The sequence below is a fragment of the Sinocyclocheilus grahami genome, unplaced genomic scaffold (genome assembly GCF_001515645.1).
Source record: "Sinocyclocheilus grahami isolate Dianchi unplaced genomic scaffold, SAMN03320097.WGS_v1.1 scaffold149.1, whole genome shotgun sequence".
Classification (NCBI taxonomy): Eukaryota; Metazoa; Chordata; class Actinopteri; order Cypriniformes; family Cyprinidae; genus Sinocyclocheilus; species Sinocyclocheilus grahami.
This window is the reverse complement of record NW_015505328.1, coordinates 146,644-161,591: the sequence shown is the minus strand read 5'-3', so window position 1 is coordinate 161,591 and position 14,948 is coordinate 146,644. Positions and strand designations below refer to the sequence as shown.

The following is a 14,948-nucleotide window of genomic DNA, read 5'->3' as shown; positions in this document are numbered from 1 at the left end:
TACTGAAAAGAGTGACAATGACTTCATTTTAACACTAAGGCTCCATTTATTGTAGATTGCAGGTGGTTTTGCGCTGAAACAACTTTTTTTTAGAAACCCTTTGTTTCCAAACCGGTTACATAAGTTGACTTAGGCCTGAGTCATGAGATCAGTCATTCTGGATGTAGCTTTGTAAATCTCACTTGATTTCTGTTTTTTGCAGGGATGGTCCTGACCAGAGTTCGCCCCAGATCGGTCAATTCAGTGGTAACACAGCCCTGGAGTCTGTCTACAGCACGTCCAATCAGATCCTCATCAAGTTCCACAGCGACTTCAGTGGAAGTGGTTTCTTTGTGCTTAGTTACCATGGTGAGATGCCACTTCAGGTTGCATTCATAGACGTGTTTTACCAGTTTATCCAATCAGAGCCTCATTGACTGCTTTAACAACACAAATTGCAATTAAACTGTTGGCCCAACTGTTTAAACTCTATATAATTTGTGTCTGTGAGAGACTGAATGATTTATACTTTTATCTGTTCAAAGGAATTTTAATTGAGGGCAAGTTATACATTCAGACTTTGTAGCCTCATCCCTCTTGTGTATGTAAGCCACCTAAACATACTTGCACTTCTGTATGAATTATTCCTTAGACTTGTTTAATTTTAACCTTGGTGCTAAATAGTGTAAGATGCTTTTCAAGAACCTGAGGTGATCTGCAAACAGTTAAAAACTGGTTTGATTCAATAAATATCTGTCATCACTGTGTAATTTCAGTCCCCACCAGGCGTTTAAAGTGGCTTACATATGCACTGATCATATTGACTTGAGTCAGGCTGCTGACTAGTATTTATAGTTTATTACATGCTTTCATATTGATCCTTAGCCCATGTCAGCTGTCACTCTGGGCTTAATGATCCTGAGATGCATGAGACTGTGAGTCACACCAACCATCTCAAGGTTATCTATAATGTTCGCTGAATAGTCTAGTTTGTATATTTTCCATTTAGGTTCTCTAAATCCTTTATTAAATGGATAGTCCTAAAAATTAAAAGGATTTAATTTACTCACGCTCATGTTAAAAATGTATAACTTTCTTTTTGCTGTGGAACACAAAAGGAAAGGTTTTGAAGAATATCCCCACTGTTCTCTTCCATCCTGTCCTGAAACCTGCTTTATGTAAGGAATAGTCTCAAATTTAAGCTGATGATCACTGGGCACCATTCACTTTCATTGTATGGCAAAGAGCAGCAACTCAACCTTTTTTGCTCCACCAAATAAATTTTCAGTTTAAGAAAGACAAGAGGGTGAGTAAGTGATCGCCGAATTTTGGAGAATTATTCTTATGCATGTTTAATGTTGTGTGTTGCCAGATGTGAAGTAGAAAACTCTTGTTGTGAGTTTTTATGCTCCAGACCATATTGTTTTATCACTCAGTGTGTTGAGTTTCTTCACCGTCTTTCATGGATTGAATTGCAGATGACTAATTTTCCATCTGTAGATATTTTAGTCTGTGATGCGCATACATAACAAAGAGAAAGGATCGTCTATATTTACTCAGATTTGCCCTGGGAATACCCCGGTCCATCATAATGAGTTTAGCTTTGATTCCGTTTGATTCTGAGTAAATGGGACACCGAGCCTGAAAGACAACTTTATTTCCACCAACTGCTTTGATATGAATTAGTAAAAATTTCCATCCATTAAATGGAAATATTCATCTAGTATTTAGTATGTTTATCTAATCATATTAGGGCTCTGTCGGGTCTGCCAATCTGCTCTCTGATGTCGCATCCTCTAGTGTTTTAAAGTCAATCTAGCCAAAGCAGCTTAGACAGGAATCTATGGAATATGATTATGAGCTCGGAATGCGCTCTCAAATGCAGAGATCATGCCCTCCAAATTCACTCAGGTTTATTAGCGAGGCTTTACTCAATATTCCGTCCAGACACCAAGGACATCAAAGAGGCATCTCTGAGTTAGAGAAGCGCCAAATAGCCCATTTTAACGACTTAATTCCGAAGTCTCATTTGAATGGCTCTCAGAAGTAAGCACACTCACAAACTATCCATTTCCGCCTCCCCGGTCTGTGATTCATCAAAGAAAAACTCCAGACAACAACAAAGAAGGTTTGTAATTGAATAAATTCAGTGTGTGGGGGGGTTTAAATCACAACCCTCTGTTGTTTTTTTCCCTCCTTTTTCACACCCACTTGAAAAGCCTCTTGTAGGGAAGTATAGTGTCTTCAGCCACATGGCTGCTGATCAGAGCGTCCACCCTCATCTCTCCGGGCTGCCCCTTTTGTTGCCGTTCCATTTTGGCCACTTACCCCAAAACACAACAGGGAACCCGTCAGGAAGCAAACAGAAAAGGAGCCACATGCTAAGTGGGCTTCAATAGTTAATTAGTGTGTTTTCAACTCAGCCTTCTGAAACCTCAACTTGGCAAGAGAAGACAAAGCCAAAGTCTTCCATCTCATGATGGAAGACTCAGTTCATGATGTCCTCAAAGCAAAGAGCTCAAAGGTTTCTGATATCCATCTTAATCAGTGTGAAGTCTCTATTATTATTATTATGGCTTCATGTCAAACTTCGAATCAGCTCGACTGCTTCGAGGTCCTGTTGCGTTCGCAGTTTTCATTAACACCAGAATAATTAACTCGCCAATTACGCTGTGCAAAGCTACTCAGTAATTATCATCAAAACTTGTGGCTATCTATACATTGCACAGGATAGGGCCACAGTGCTGTTATACTCACACAACAAATGCATTACTCATGCAATCCATAGCCGGATAAATGTTCGGTTAATTCCTTCTCTTCTTAAGTGATTTGCTCATTATGCGGGTCGTTTTGTTCTTGGCGTTTTCACCAACTGTGACACGCTTACTTGCTAGCGCTAGCGTATATCCGCTGTCAGATGTAAGCGATTGATAACGCTCTGCGCTAAGGTCGCAGAGCGGCCCGTAGTGCAGTGATGGTCACCCTTCCATGCGCCTCAGTGTCACCCTACTTAATCACATCGTTATTTGTCACGGCAGGTTCCTCTGTCATTAGTACTGACTAGATGCCAACGCAACTGTGCCGAACGTCACACTGCACCACAGCGTTTTTTCAGACGAGGCAAAAGATTTCAATGAGAAAATAATGGGCTGTACCAAAAGGAGTAGTATTATGAAATATGACATTATTTATATCAGTATTTGCCTGTTCAAAAGGGTGCAGCATCTGCTTTGCCTTCCTAAAAATGGCATAAATATAAAAGGGGTAAAAAGTTAGATGAGGAGGTAGTGTTTTCATGTCGCTGTGATTGGCTCATTGTCCTGTCATGTGTTAATGCCACCTATCAATTTTGGCCACACACATGTACAAACATGAGGTGCGGTCACATTTCCTTTTAATTATATATGAAGCACAGTTCTCAAAGAAGTCTCGGTTACACTTTATTTTGATAGTCCACTTTAGACATTCTACTAACTATTAAGTAACTTTGTAACTACATGTCAACTAATTCTCATTAATTTGCAACTACATGTCTACTAACTCTCAGAGTAGAATGATAGGGTAGGTTTAGGGTTAGTAGAATAAGTTGACAAAGAAAGTGTTAGAAGATATTAAGCAGACAGTCTGCTAGTGCTCTACTAACTGCTAGTTGACATGTAGTTGCAAAGTTACTTACTGTTAATAGAATGTCTAAAGTGGACTATCGAAATAAAGTGTTACCGAAGTTTCAAACCAAGCATCTTCCTATTGATCGGTGCGTTGAATCTGCATGATCAGATGTGATCTTTCATCCTCACACAAAATTCTCTTTCACATGGATTCCTATTGAATTAAATTGATTTTACTGACAAAAATGTGCTGAATATAAGTAAATGTGACTGCAAGTATGCAAAATATTATAAAATAAATGATAAAAAAATATTCTGTATGAATATACGTATCCTGTAATGAGTGGGAATTAATTTAACAGTCAATCATTGAAAACATATAAAATGACTAATTCTGAGCATTAATGTGTTCAGCTCTGTATACACTATCTTTTTCTGCAGCTCCTTTAGAAACTATTTTGAGATGAGGTATAGGGTGGGGTAAAGAGAACCTTTAGAAATAACTTTGTATAATGTATGAATGCTATTATACTAAATAAAAATATTTATTGATTTTATATATACATTTCGTTACATTTTTAAGAGTTTTGAATCTCTTAAAACTCCTCAAATCTCTGTAACCACATCTTTCGTCCTCTTCTTTTGCAGCATACCAGTTACGAGTCTGCCAGCCTCCACCAGAAGTGGCAAACGCAGATATTCTGATGGAGGATAATGAGTTGGAGATAGGTATGAACACATGCTATTGCTATTGTTAATAAAAATGGTTCTGATTCTGTTCAGGTTGGCTTGAGGTCCAGAAGTGTGTATTTTTTTTTCAATGTTCTCCTATCCCGTTTTATATAAAGTAAGCCATTTGTAGACTGGCTCCTGAAGAGTATAAATATTGTGGCACTTTAATAGCATTATTCTTTTTTTTGCTTGTCTCTAACACCTGGAGAGAGCTACCTGTTACCATTCTCGTTGGGAATTGTTCCCCCAAATATAAAAATTGTTTGTTTTTTTATTTACGTACCCTCATGTTGTTCCAAACATGTGTGAATTTCTTTCTTCAGCCAAACACAAAAGAAGCCATTTAAAAAAGGTATTTTTATGACTATACAAAGAAAGTGAATAGGGTAAATTGTTGTTTTGGACCCCATTGACTTTCTTTGTACAGACAAAAACAGTTCTTCTGAACATCATCTTTTGTGTTCCAAAGAAGAAAATCTAAAACATAAGGGCACAAGAATCATGACAGAATTTTCATTTTTGGGGGAAATTCTCCATTAAGAGTTTTTCAAAACAGATCAGGGACTGGTAAAGCAGCTATTATAATATAATCACATTTTGCGATTTATGTTCCTTGCAAAAAAATGTCATATATTTCCTCTCCACCTGTTACAGGAGTCTCAACTTATTCCAGCCAACTAGTAGCCAAAGTGACTACTAAAATAGTACCCTGAACATGACCCATTTGTAACACAAGCATTTCACCCGAGCCCAGTCTCATGAAAATGCATATAAATAGTACACTAAATAAAAATGAAAACTCGTGGTATTGATACGCAAAAATGGACTTTGGCGTGCATATAATACGCAGTTTTCGCGTTCATATGATACGAAATTTGTTGGCGTGCATATGATACACAGTTTTCGCGTACATATGATACGCATCTACCCCACAACCCTAAACCTACCCATCGCGTAGCATATACACGCCAAAGCCCATTTTTACATATCAATACCGTATAAAATATTTTCGTTTTTATTTGGCGTACTATTTATACGCACTTTCATGAGATCGGGTTGTTTCACCCACAGGTATGTTGGCACGAATTATTAAACCTGGCTTTTCTGGTGCTATAGGAATTAGGCCAATACTGTAAACGAGATTCACTTTGCCCTGTTGCCTAGACACTGGCAGTGCATAGGAATGCCTCTCCGCATAGGAACGCTTCAATGCGTCATACGTTTAATGTTTTCCAGGTGCTTACGTGTGATTATTTTTAGATAGGCGATGGTGGCGGTGTTGTCATGCAAGGCCAATACAAGCAATTTATTAGACAGAGCTGCAAACGCTGCTGTTTTACAGCTCAATTATCAACCTCTTCAAGTTTAACATTAAAATATATACATCACGCCTATATCTGTGGCATCTATCTCCATTAAAACCAAGGAGGTTCGCTGTCCCACCTAATTAAACGGACGCTTAATCATTACGACTCTCTTTCTTTCTTTGCATCTCAGGTGATATTATCCGCTATCGCTGTCACCCCGGATTCACCCTTGTGGGGAGCGAGATTTTGACATGCAGGCTGGGAGAAAGGCTACAGATGGACGGACACCCTCCTTCCTGCCAAGGTGGGCATGCTTTTCAAGAACAAAGCCCCTTGAATGACACAGACCCACCAGCTTCCATTTACCAGGATTATGTGCCTGATGCATCCTCTTTTAGACAGCGGAACCAGCGCAGAACTGGGGTTAAAGGTATCAACGTGTTAGAGCGTTAGAGCCAACCTCTGTCCACAAGTAAATGGCAGGATATTGGGATGGCTAGACTATAAGCTCAAATCACTCAAACGAGCATCATACATGTAATGGAGGGTAAAATGTGATCAGAGGCGGTATTGCTGATAGCCCATGAAGAGCTCAGTCATTCCCTGTCACTGCTCCTTCCCTCACATTCGCTGTTGATGAGAGATGCGGCTCTTGGAGTTTAGTGGCTCAAACAGCTGCTGCCATTAATCTTTCATGGCTCCATCCTTCTCCCTGCATCCCCACGAGAGAGCACTCACTTTGTTAGAATTTGTTCTGTGCTTAGATTCAGGAAAGTGCCTGGAAACGGTAGTTCAATCATTTGTCATGCACATTAAAGCAGTTTTGGAGCGGGATAAACAAAGTGAGCCATGGAGCAGGAGAGCTCATGAAGTGTTTTGCAGAGTATGTAACATTTCAGGCTGACTTGATGAAAAATTGTGACTTCTTTTTTTTTCCAAGATGACAGACGATGGCCACCATCTTCAGTTTCTAAAGAAATATGGTCCCGGGTAGATGATTTGCTGTTTTAAAACTTCGGAATTTTTGTGATCAATAGATACCAGACCTGATTTAATTAACTATGGAACTGAAGCAGTTCAGTTGGTTTATTTTTCTACAATTTTAGTCTTGGATTTGAGCTTAATTTTGTTGAATTTTGTTGAATTTGGTTTGGTTAATTAATTTAATTTTGTTGAGTCAAGTGTAGTCCTCTTTAGTTTAGTTTAATTTCTCTGAGCTGTCCTAGTCTTGTCTAGGACTGGGTCAAATGTAGTCTTGTGTTTAGTCTAGTTTTATTTAGTTTGGTTATCTTAATTTAGTCTAATCTAGTCGAGTTTAGGTTTGTTGAGTGGAGTGTTGGCTTATCTGGTTTTACTGAGTTGATATCAGTTAAATTTAGATGAGTTAGTTTAGTTTTGTCAGGTCTAGATTTGTTGAGTCAAATGTACACTTTTGTTGTTTATTAAGTTTAGAATGGTTTGGTATGGCTAATGTAGTCTAGTGGAGTTGAGGTTTGTTGAGTCGAGTGGAGTTTTGTCTTATCTAGATCTGTTTTCAGCTTAGTTTCGTCAAATTTGGTTAGGCTAATTTAGTCTAGCCTAGTCAAGTTTAGGCTTGTTAAGTCAAGGGTTTTGTCTATTCTAGTTTAATTTCTCTGAACTGAGTTCAGTTTAAATTAGTTCCGCTGTTTTTTAGTTTAGTCCAGCTGAACTGAACAGAGTAACTTTGTTGAGTAACATATGAAATATGAAGACTTAGTACCACATAAAGTATGCCCATCTTATTGATACACAAACCCTGTAATTATCTGCTTTGTACAAAATCAATAACTAATAAAAATGGGTCTTTTCCCCCCACAGTGCAATGTCCTGCTCATGATGTCCGATTTGACTCATCTGGGGTGATTTTGAGCCCTGGGTATCCAGACAGTTACCCCAACCTACAGATGTGTTCTTGGAGCATCAATGTGGAGAAGGGCTACAATATCACCCTGTATTTTGAGTTTTTCCAGACTGAGAAGGAATACGACATTCTGGAAGTCTTTGATGGTAGACTTTTTTCTCCACTTAAACTAGGCTGTTATTGTAAAAGTGTTTCATTTATAGAGATTTCTGCAACATATGCGACTCTGAGTTCACACGATCCACAAAGTGATAAAATAGTTTTTTTTGTTTTTGTTTTTTAATACAACATATGAAAAGTGAATCTTGAATTGATATTAGTCTAATAAGAGTGTGTATATGCCTTTCACAGGGTAGTCACCATTTGTAGCCAAGGCTGTTATTATCTACACTTTGTCTGCTTTGCCCATTTTTGAAATCTTTTTTCAAAAAGTAATTCCAAAAGCCTTAGTCAAATTGTGTTCCACCTAAGCATTAGACTCTTTTATGAGTTTCATCTTTTTTGACCGGTGTAATTTGGTGTAACAGTCCTCCTGCAAATTGTCTTTCTCTTCTATTTCTTTTAAAGGACCCACAATTCATAGTCAAACACTGGCTACATTGAGTGGTGACATCCCCACACCCTTCAACATCACCACCACTGGCCACCAGCTTCTTCTGCGCTGGTCAGCTGACCACGGCACCAATAAGAAGGGGTTCCGCATCCGCTATGTCGGTGAGTATCAAAGTATGTATCCATTTAAATCTCTTTATTGCTTGCACGTTTTCTGTCTCTGGTCTTGAATATGAATGAGCATGTACAGTATACTTGGAGCCGAGGAAGTGTGTTTGGGTAGTTGACATGAAATTATTTGGGGTAGATGCCCTGCAGTGTGACGACTTATACTCTTAATTAAAAATTGTTAATGTTAATCTTTAGCAAATCTCAAAATGAATATCCATGTTTCATACTGTGTGTTATAATGTTGTGATGGCTACATTCTTTTTTTTAAATGATTGATTGTAGTTTTTAGTATTTAGATTTTTATTTATTTGGACAAAATTGTGAAGAATTTTAACATTAGCCATTTACTGGTCATCAGTCATAACATAAAAATACTCTAATTGTAGACTTATTGGTATTGACCAGAAATTTCAAATTGATGCATCCATATTTAAAACTTTTTCAAACTGCAGGACAATTTAAAGAAATAGATCACAATTAATCATAAAATCAAAAATGCAAAAAAAATCAAAATCAAAAATTGTCATTATTTACTTGACCCTGCATTTCTTCTATATACATTTTATTATTATAAACCTAAAATCTGCATATTGATGGGGGAAAAGGTTATTGCATGTTATGTGTCAACTACCAATGTCTGTCAGAATCGTATGAGTGTGAGTGCATGCGCATGTATATGTTCGTGTATATTTGTGAGAACATAGATGGACGTGTACGTGCTGATAACATTTCTGTGTAGAAATGTTTTTTTTTCTATTAGGTACTTTGATGGGTTTATTTTGTCTTATTTGCCCAAGAGAGGGCTTACACACTACCTTACTTTAGCTCATATATGGTTGACAAATGTCCTTTGCAGTTTAGGTCGTGCACTTTACAGTTTCTCTGAAAAAATCATACTGACAGAACAAGAAAGGCCAGAGACCCATTGGCCCAATAATGCACCTTGGTTAAGTGAATTCTACACTTGATGTTGTGGATGTCAACCAAAGACCTAGGGACTCCAAGTACACATATTGCACTTTTTTTTACCACACTTTACCTTTCAATTCCTCAAGCTTGAGTGTGTGTGCTCAAATGTAGTAGAGCAGACTGAATAGGGACAGACAAATCTACAGTTTATGGGTTTCTGTGGTCACTTAAAGCGGATAGTTTCTCTAGTGTCTCGGTGGTTTTTCCATGAAAAAGACTTTTTACGGGCATGGGAAATGCACTATTCTTATGGCCATAACCAACTCTTAAGTCTGTGTAATAAAGTTTGTGAAACCTCATGATCATGTAATTCAGGATGATTTGAGAATGATTCAAAGAGCATCCCGTGCTTCAAAGAAAACAAGAACATTTGACCATTATTTTATCTTCTTTTTATCACATTTGATCATTATTTTAGACACCACTGTTTATAAGATGCAGTGTAAAATCTTGATGATGAAAAATCAATGTTATTTTTTTATTTTAATTTGTATTATTGTATTATAGCATTGCTTATATTTAAAAAAATATTTTTATCCCAGATTTAAATTATATTTTGAATCCTAGATTTTAAATATGGTCTCAGAATTTTAGACACTGCTCTATATAAATTGTAATGTAAAATGTTGCTGATGAAAAATCCAAATTATTGTTGTTATTTGTAATTTTTATTATCTGTCCTTGTTTTTGTTGGTGTATGTGCAATTTTCAAGAAATGAAATGCTGAGACCTTCACTATATAACATCATTATTCATTCTATAATCTCTGCTGGTAAACAAAAGGTTCAAACCTGAGCAAGGGGCGATCCCGGGACAATCCTTGAGCTATGACCATTGTGCACTTAACCTCGGGTTGCTCCAGGGGACTGTTCCTATAACTCTATTAATTCACATGGTCATATGGCAAATAAAGACTTTATTGTGTACTTTATTGAGTGGTAATGTGCATATCACATTGCTGCAGTGGCAGGTGCTGAAATTTATTCTCATATCAACACTGCATGTGTCGATTTTAGTTTCTAAGTGCTTTGGAGTGTTATAAAATCCACCCTACCTCACGAGTCAATAGCTTTTCTTCACTTGCTCTTGCTCTTGCTCTTTGCAGTGAGCAACATATTTTCACTGACTTTCCATCAAAAGGACTTGATTCCTTTCAGGAAGGCCATTTCTGCTGGAGGGTGCCAGCACTGCTTACCTCACTTTTGTTTTCCATCACTGTTGGACGTTCTGAACTTATATTTAACTGTTGTTAGGGCCGCACATCCTGGCTGAACTTCCGTTCAACTCAAGCCTGAAGTGAATTTAACCGAATGAGGTGCCCGTGCGAATGGAGGTCAGATGTTTACACTTCCTCTATCCTGCCAGTTTGAGATATAAATAGGCTTCATACCTACATCCTCTTCACACTTCTGTGATTGGTGCAGAAGAAAGTCATGTAAGGCTGTGCATTTCGGAGTATCTTTGAACTGAGATTAAATGCAAACTGACATCCCACGTTCGAAGTGTTTTTCAGGCTTTAGCCTCTTGTCAGTTGTTTTCGGCTTGTGAAATCAATGATGAATGGCTTGTTCATTTCCGTCGTTAGGATATGAAAATTTCCACATCAACATGTTAATACTTTGTTTCAGTTCAAAGGCTGAGAATCAGTTTGAATTCACTCACAGTCTGCTATGAAACTTGGGTAGAGCCAAGTCTAACGTTATGAAAGCTTCTTTCTGTGTCTGTGGAGCTCTCTGTTGCTGTCAAGGTCTCTCACCGAGTTTGATTGACATGGTTATTGATGTACTTATGTTTGGTTTCAAGCCGAATGTGTGACTACTGTGCCTTCAGAAAGTATTCACCCCCTTGAATCTTCTCACATTCTGATCCCTTACACCATCAGATTGTAAAACATATTTTAAAACACAATATTTTTATCTCTGTTCTAACCATTCAATACATGTATCATGTAGTATTTGCAGAGTAATCCACACTCCAGTAAGGACATTCCAGAGTTCTCACTTTCTGTTCAAGACCTTATTTTGCAGTATTTGCCACAATCTTTGGTTCATTTGTCCTGCTGAATTGTCTTAGCCCAAAATGCATCTCTAACTGAAGTAGATATTCATTCATCTGGGTCCATCAATCTTTTCTTTATAGCAAATATGTGACCCTCTCTGTGAAATCTAGGCTAAAGTCTCAAAATCTAATTATGAGGTAACAAGCATCAAAGTTTGATTTCAACCATTAATTTCACTATGATTTCAATCTTTGACATGGTCTTACTCAGTCAATATTAAATATATCTAGGTTACAATTTTCATAGAATGTTCTTTACCTTATGAAGGGTGATTTTATGTAGAAAACAGTAAATCACAAAAATAAAAATAAAAGACTTCAGCTGGGTTTTCACAGCCAGGGTCACATATTTTTATTATAGCAATGATTTATTTTATTATTATTTATTTTATCTTCCTGATAAATTGCATTAATTTGGGTCCACCTTTTATTTCCATCAATCTTTTTCATTTTATTTTAGATAGTTTTGGAGAATAAATAATCCTAAAATCAATTCATTTGACTTGCCATATAATAGCAAAAGAAATACTTTTATACATTCTGAATGCACTGTTTATGCATGGCATGCTTATGTGAGACTGAGCTTAAAACAACAGACATAATACTCAGCAAAGTATTTTTCAAAAATGAGTTTAAATTATTAAACCATTAAAATATGTGTGGTTGTGTTGTTTGGTTTTTTAAATAATAACAGGTTTTTTGAAAGGTCCTCGTTTTTCAGATTTTAGATGCATTTTTGAAATTACTGTACAAATGCATTTGTTTACTGCATAAGTATTGATAAATATGGGCATATTATTTTACATTTTTATACAGTGACTCCAAAAAGCAGTTATACACTTATGCCACACTCTGTGGATGCCATTACATTAGATAACAAATCAAACCATTTGTTTTTAAACAAATGTAGCAAAAGGACTTTTCATATGAAACATAGATACAGTCTGCTGTTTTATAATTAAGACAAAAGATGTTAATAATAGTAACATCTCTTGTAGTTCAGGTGTATCTTTTGTCTCATCTTTTGTATGATCTTTTGTAACATCACTGTGGAACAGCTGGTTAAATTGCATAAGTGACTGAAACATTTTAAGTCAGTTTTGAGGAAATTTCATAATTTTGGCAGATGCAATTAAATTCATGCAAATTTCTTAAACTGTGTCTTTTAAAAGTTAAAAGAACAAGAAGAATTTTGCAGGAGTTTAAAAAGAATTCTTTCTTTCCAGAATTATCTTCTGTAATATAAATTGCATTGCTCAATTTCAGTGGGCGAAAATAGTAATAAACTAGATAATGTGACCTTTTCACAAATGCTAAAATATTCATCTGCAGCCTGTCTCCAAAACACCAGGCTGGGGCATGTTGAATAAGGCACATAGGAGTTTTACGGCATGTTATTAAAGCAGAAATAGAAATCTTAGAAATCTTTTCTAAGTGCCTTCAGAAAGTATTTATAAGCAGAACTTCTATGTGCCTGAATGAGGCCCGTGTCACAGGGCTCTACTCTGGGTGGTGATTAAGGAACTGATGTGGTCTGGTTTCTATCTGTCTGTCTGAACAGCTCTGTACTGCAGCACCCCGGACTCTCCTCTCCATGGATCCATAAGCAGCCAGACCGGAGGACACCTAAACAGCCTGGTACGCTGGGCCTGTGACCGTGGATACCGGCTTGTTGGGAAGAGCACTGCCGTTTGCAAGAAGACCCCCTTTGGCTGCCATGCCTGGGACGCCCCTGTTCCTGCTTGCCAAGGTAACACCCAGCAAATGATTGTTTACTAGTCCATTTTGGATCGAATGTGCTGATAACCCAAGTACGTTAAAGGTTCAATACTTTATGATCATTAGCCATTTAACCGGCATCGACATTGAGGTTATTTACCAGCACCAACTTTTTCTGATTTGCAAAAAAAATTTGTTTTTTCCTTCATATTCAGCTGAGATATGGGAAAGTATTCTTTTTCTGGGTTCAATATTTTCAATTATTTCAAACTTTATTAAAATATTTCATATATTATAGCATAACATTGATTAACCAAAACATTTATATTAAATAATCATTTTCTCCCCTCAAAGAAAATCAAGGATACGGTGTGGCATTTACAATAGAAGTGAAGGGACCAATTTCTGCAGAATTTTAAAACTTAAGCTACGTTCACACTGCGAGCCTTAGTGCTCAATTCTGATTTTTTTTTTTCTCAGATCCGATTTTTTTTGTGTAGCTGTTCACATTGTCGTTTTAAATGTGGCCAATATCAGTTTTACAGTGTGAACAGATCATGGTTCTGAACTGACCCACATGCGCAAAAGAACAATACGGACAGGGATTTGGCAACACTTGCGCAGCGCGCTGTCATACGGAAGTAAACATGGAGGACATAAACTAAGCAATTTTGCATTTATTTATAGTGTGATCTGCTGCTGAATCCGGCGAAATTATGTGCAGGCAATATGAAAAATAAAGACAAGGATGTGACAAAAGACAGCAAAGTTTTGAAGCTTTTATGATACGAGCCCTCATTTTTTGTTTGTGTATAGAGTTGTCACTGTAATTCTTATGAGTTCTGACCGAGTGGCAACCTCCCGCTCTCTCTCGTGAAGCCAACAAGGAAGTGACTTAAACTGTAATTCGTCAACTGGCCGCTAGAGGCTGTCAATCCCATAGACTCCCCATGTTAAAAAAATTTACAGCAGAAAAAAACATGTTTACGGCCTGGTTCAAAAAATGATTTTGGTCTATATAGCTAATTTTGCCCTTCATGACAACTGTGAGGGGGGTGAATCTTTTTATAACTCATTCGTTTAAATTATATTAAGCCTTAAAGTTCTGCATAATTAAGGGCGTGGCCACTTGCGTGACAGGTGGATTGCCGCTGCTGTCACCACCGTCGAGCTAGGTGGGCGTGGTTTCCACAACCAGCTCCCGCCTCTTTGCCCATCTTCGGTTATCCGGGAGTGACGCGCTGCCAAGATTTTAATATACCACTTTTGAGCTTCAAAAACTATCATCGGAACCCTACGGGTGACGTCACGGACACTACGTCCATGTTTTTATACAGTCGATGGTTCTGACACATTACACTTCCACTGATTACCTTTCGCAACTGTCTTGATAACTTTGGGTATGTAAAAATATTTGAAGTGTCTCCCGTCAGCACAGAATTATGACGACTGTCGATCTAGAGTGATGTAAAAGTCGCATGAAATCCGACATGACTGTTCACACTGTGGTCGTATTGCAAAACATCTGACATGTATCGGACTTAGTACCACATATGGAAGTGGCACAAATCGGAATTGAAAAGATCAGATTCCATGCGGTTTGTGCTGTTCACACTGTCATGACAAAAACAGATCCGAGTCACGTGTGAGCAAAAAAAATCGGATTTGGGCCACATTTGCCTGCAGTGTGAACGTAGCCTTACATGTGAAGCAAATACATTTATTTTTAAAAAGATGTAACATTCCTGTAATTTTTGCAGTAATTTTAGAGTTTTGGGCTTTATGATTTCATGGCAAAAAAGTTTTAAAATTGAATAAAACTTTGCAAAGAAAAGGCTTTTATCTACCTAAAATAATGTGAACACTAATATTGTTTACGTTTTGTGACTCTACTATTGAAACAGAGAATATTTTAACAGTTACAGATTGTCACTATTCACTTTCATTGTAAGTGCCTCACTGTGACCTAGA

The 14,948-nt window shown here is 37.3% G+C and overlaps 1 protein-coding gene across 1 annotated transcript in view; it reads left to right on the top strand.

Annotated features, from left to right (window-relative positions):
- The window catches only part of csmd3b (CUB and Sushi multiple domains 3b), a 441,168-nt gene that overhangs the window by 367,233 nt on the left and 58,987 nt on the right, over nucleotides 1-14,948 (top strand). The window contains exons 44-49 of the mRNA XM_016281251.1: nucleotides 203-348; nucleotides 4,236-4,316; nucleotides 5,817-5,930; nucleotides 7,466-7,654; nucleotides 8,076-8,222; nucleotides 12,820-13,008. Coding sequence (XP_016136737.1) covers nucleotides 203-348; nucleotides 4,236-4,316; nucleotides 5,817-5,930; nucleotides 7,466-7,654; nucleotides 8,076-8,222; nucleotides 12,820-13,008 — 866 coding nt within the window. The remainder of the gene's footprint in view (nucleotides 1-202; nucleotides 349-4,235; nucleotides 4,317-5,816; nucleotides 5,931-7,465; nucleotides 7,655-8,075; nucleotides 8,223-12,819; nucleotides 13,009-14,948) is intronic.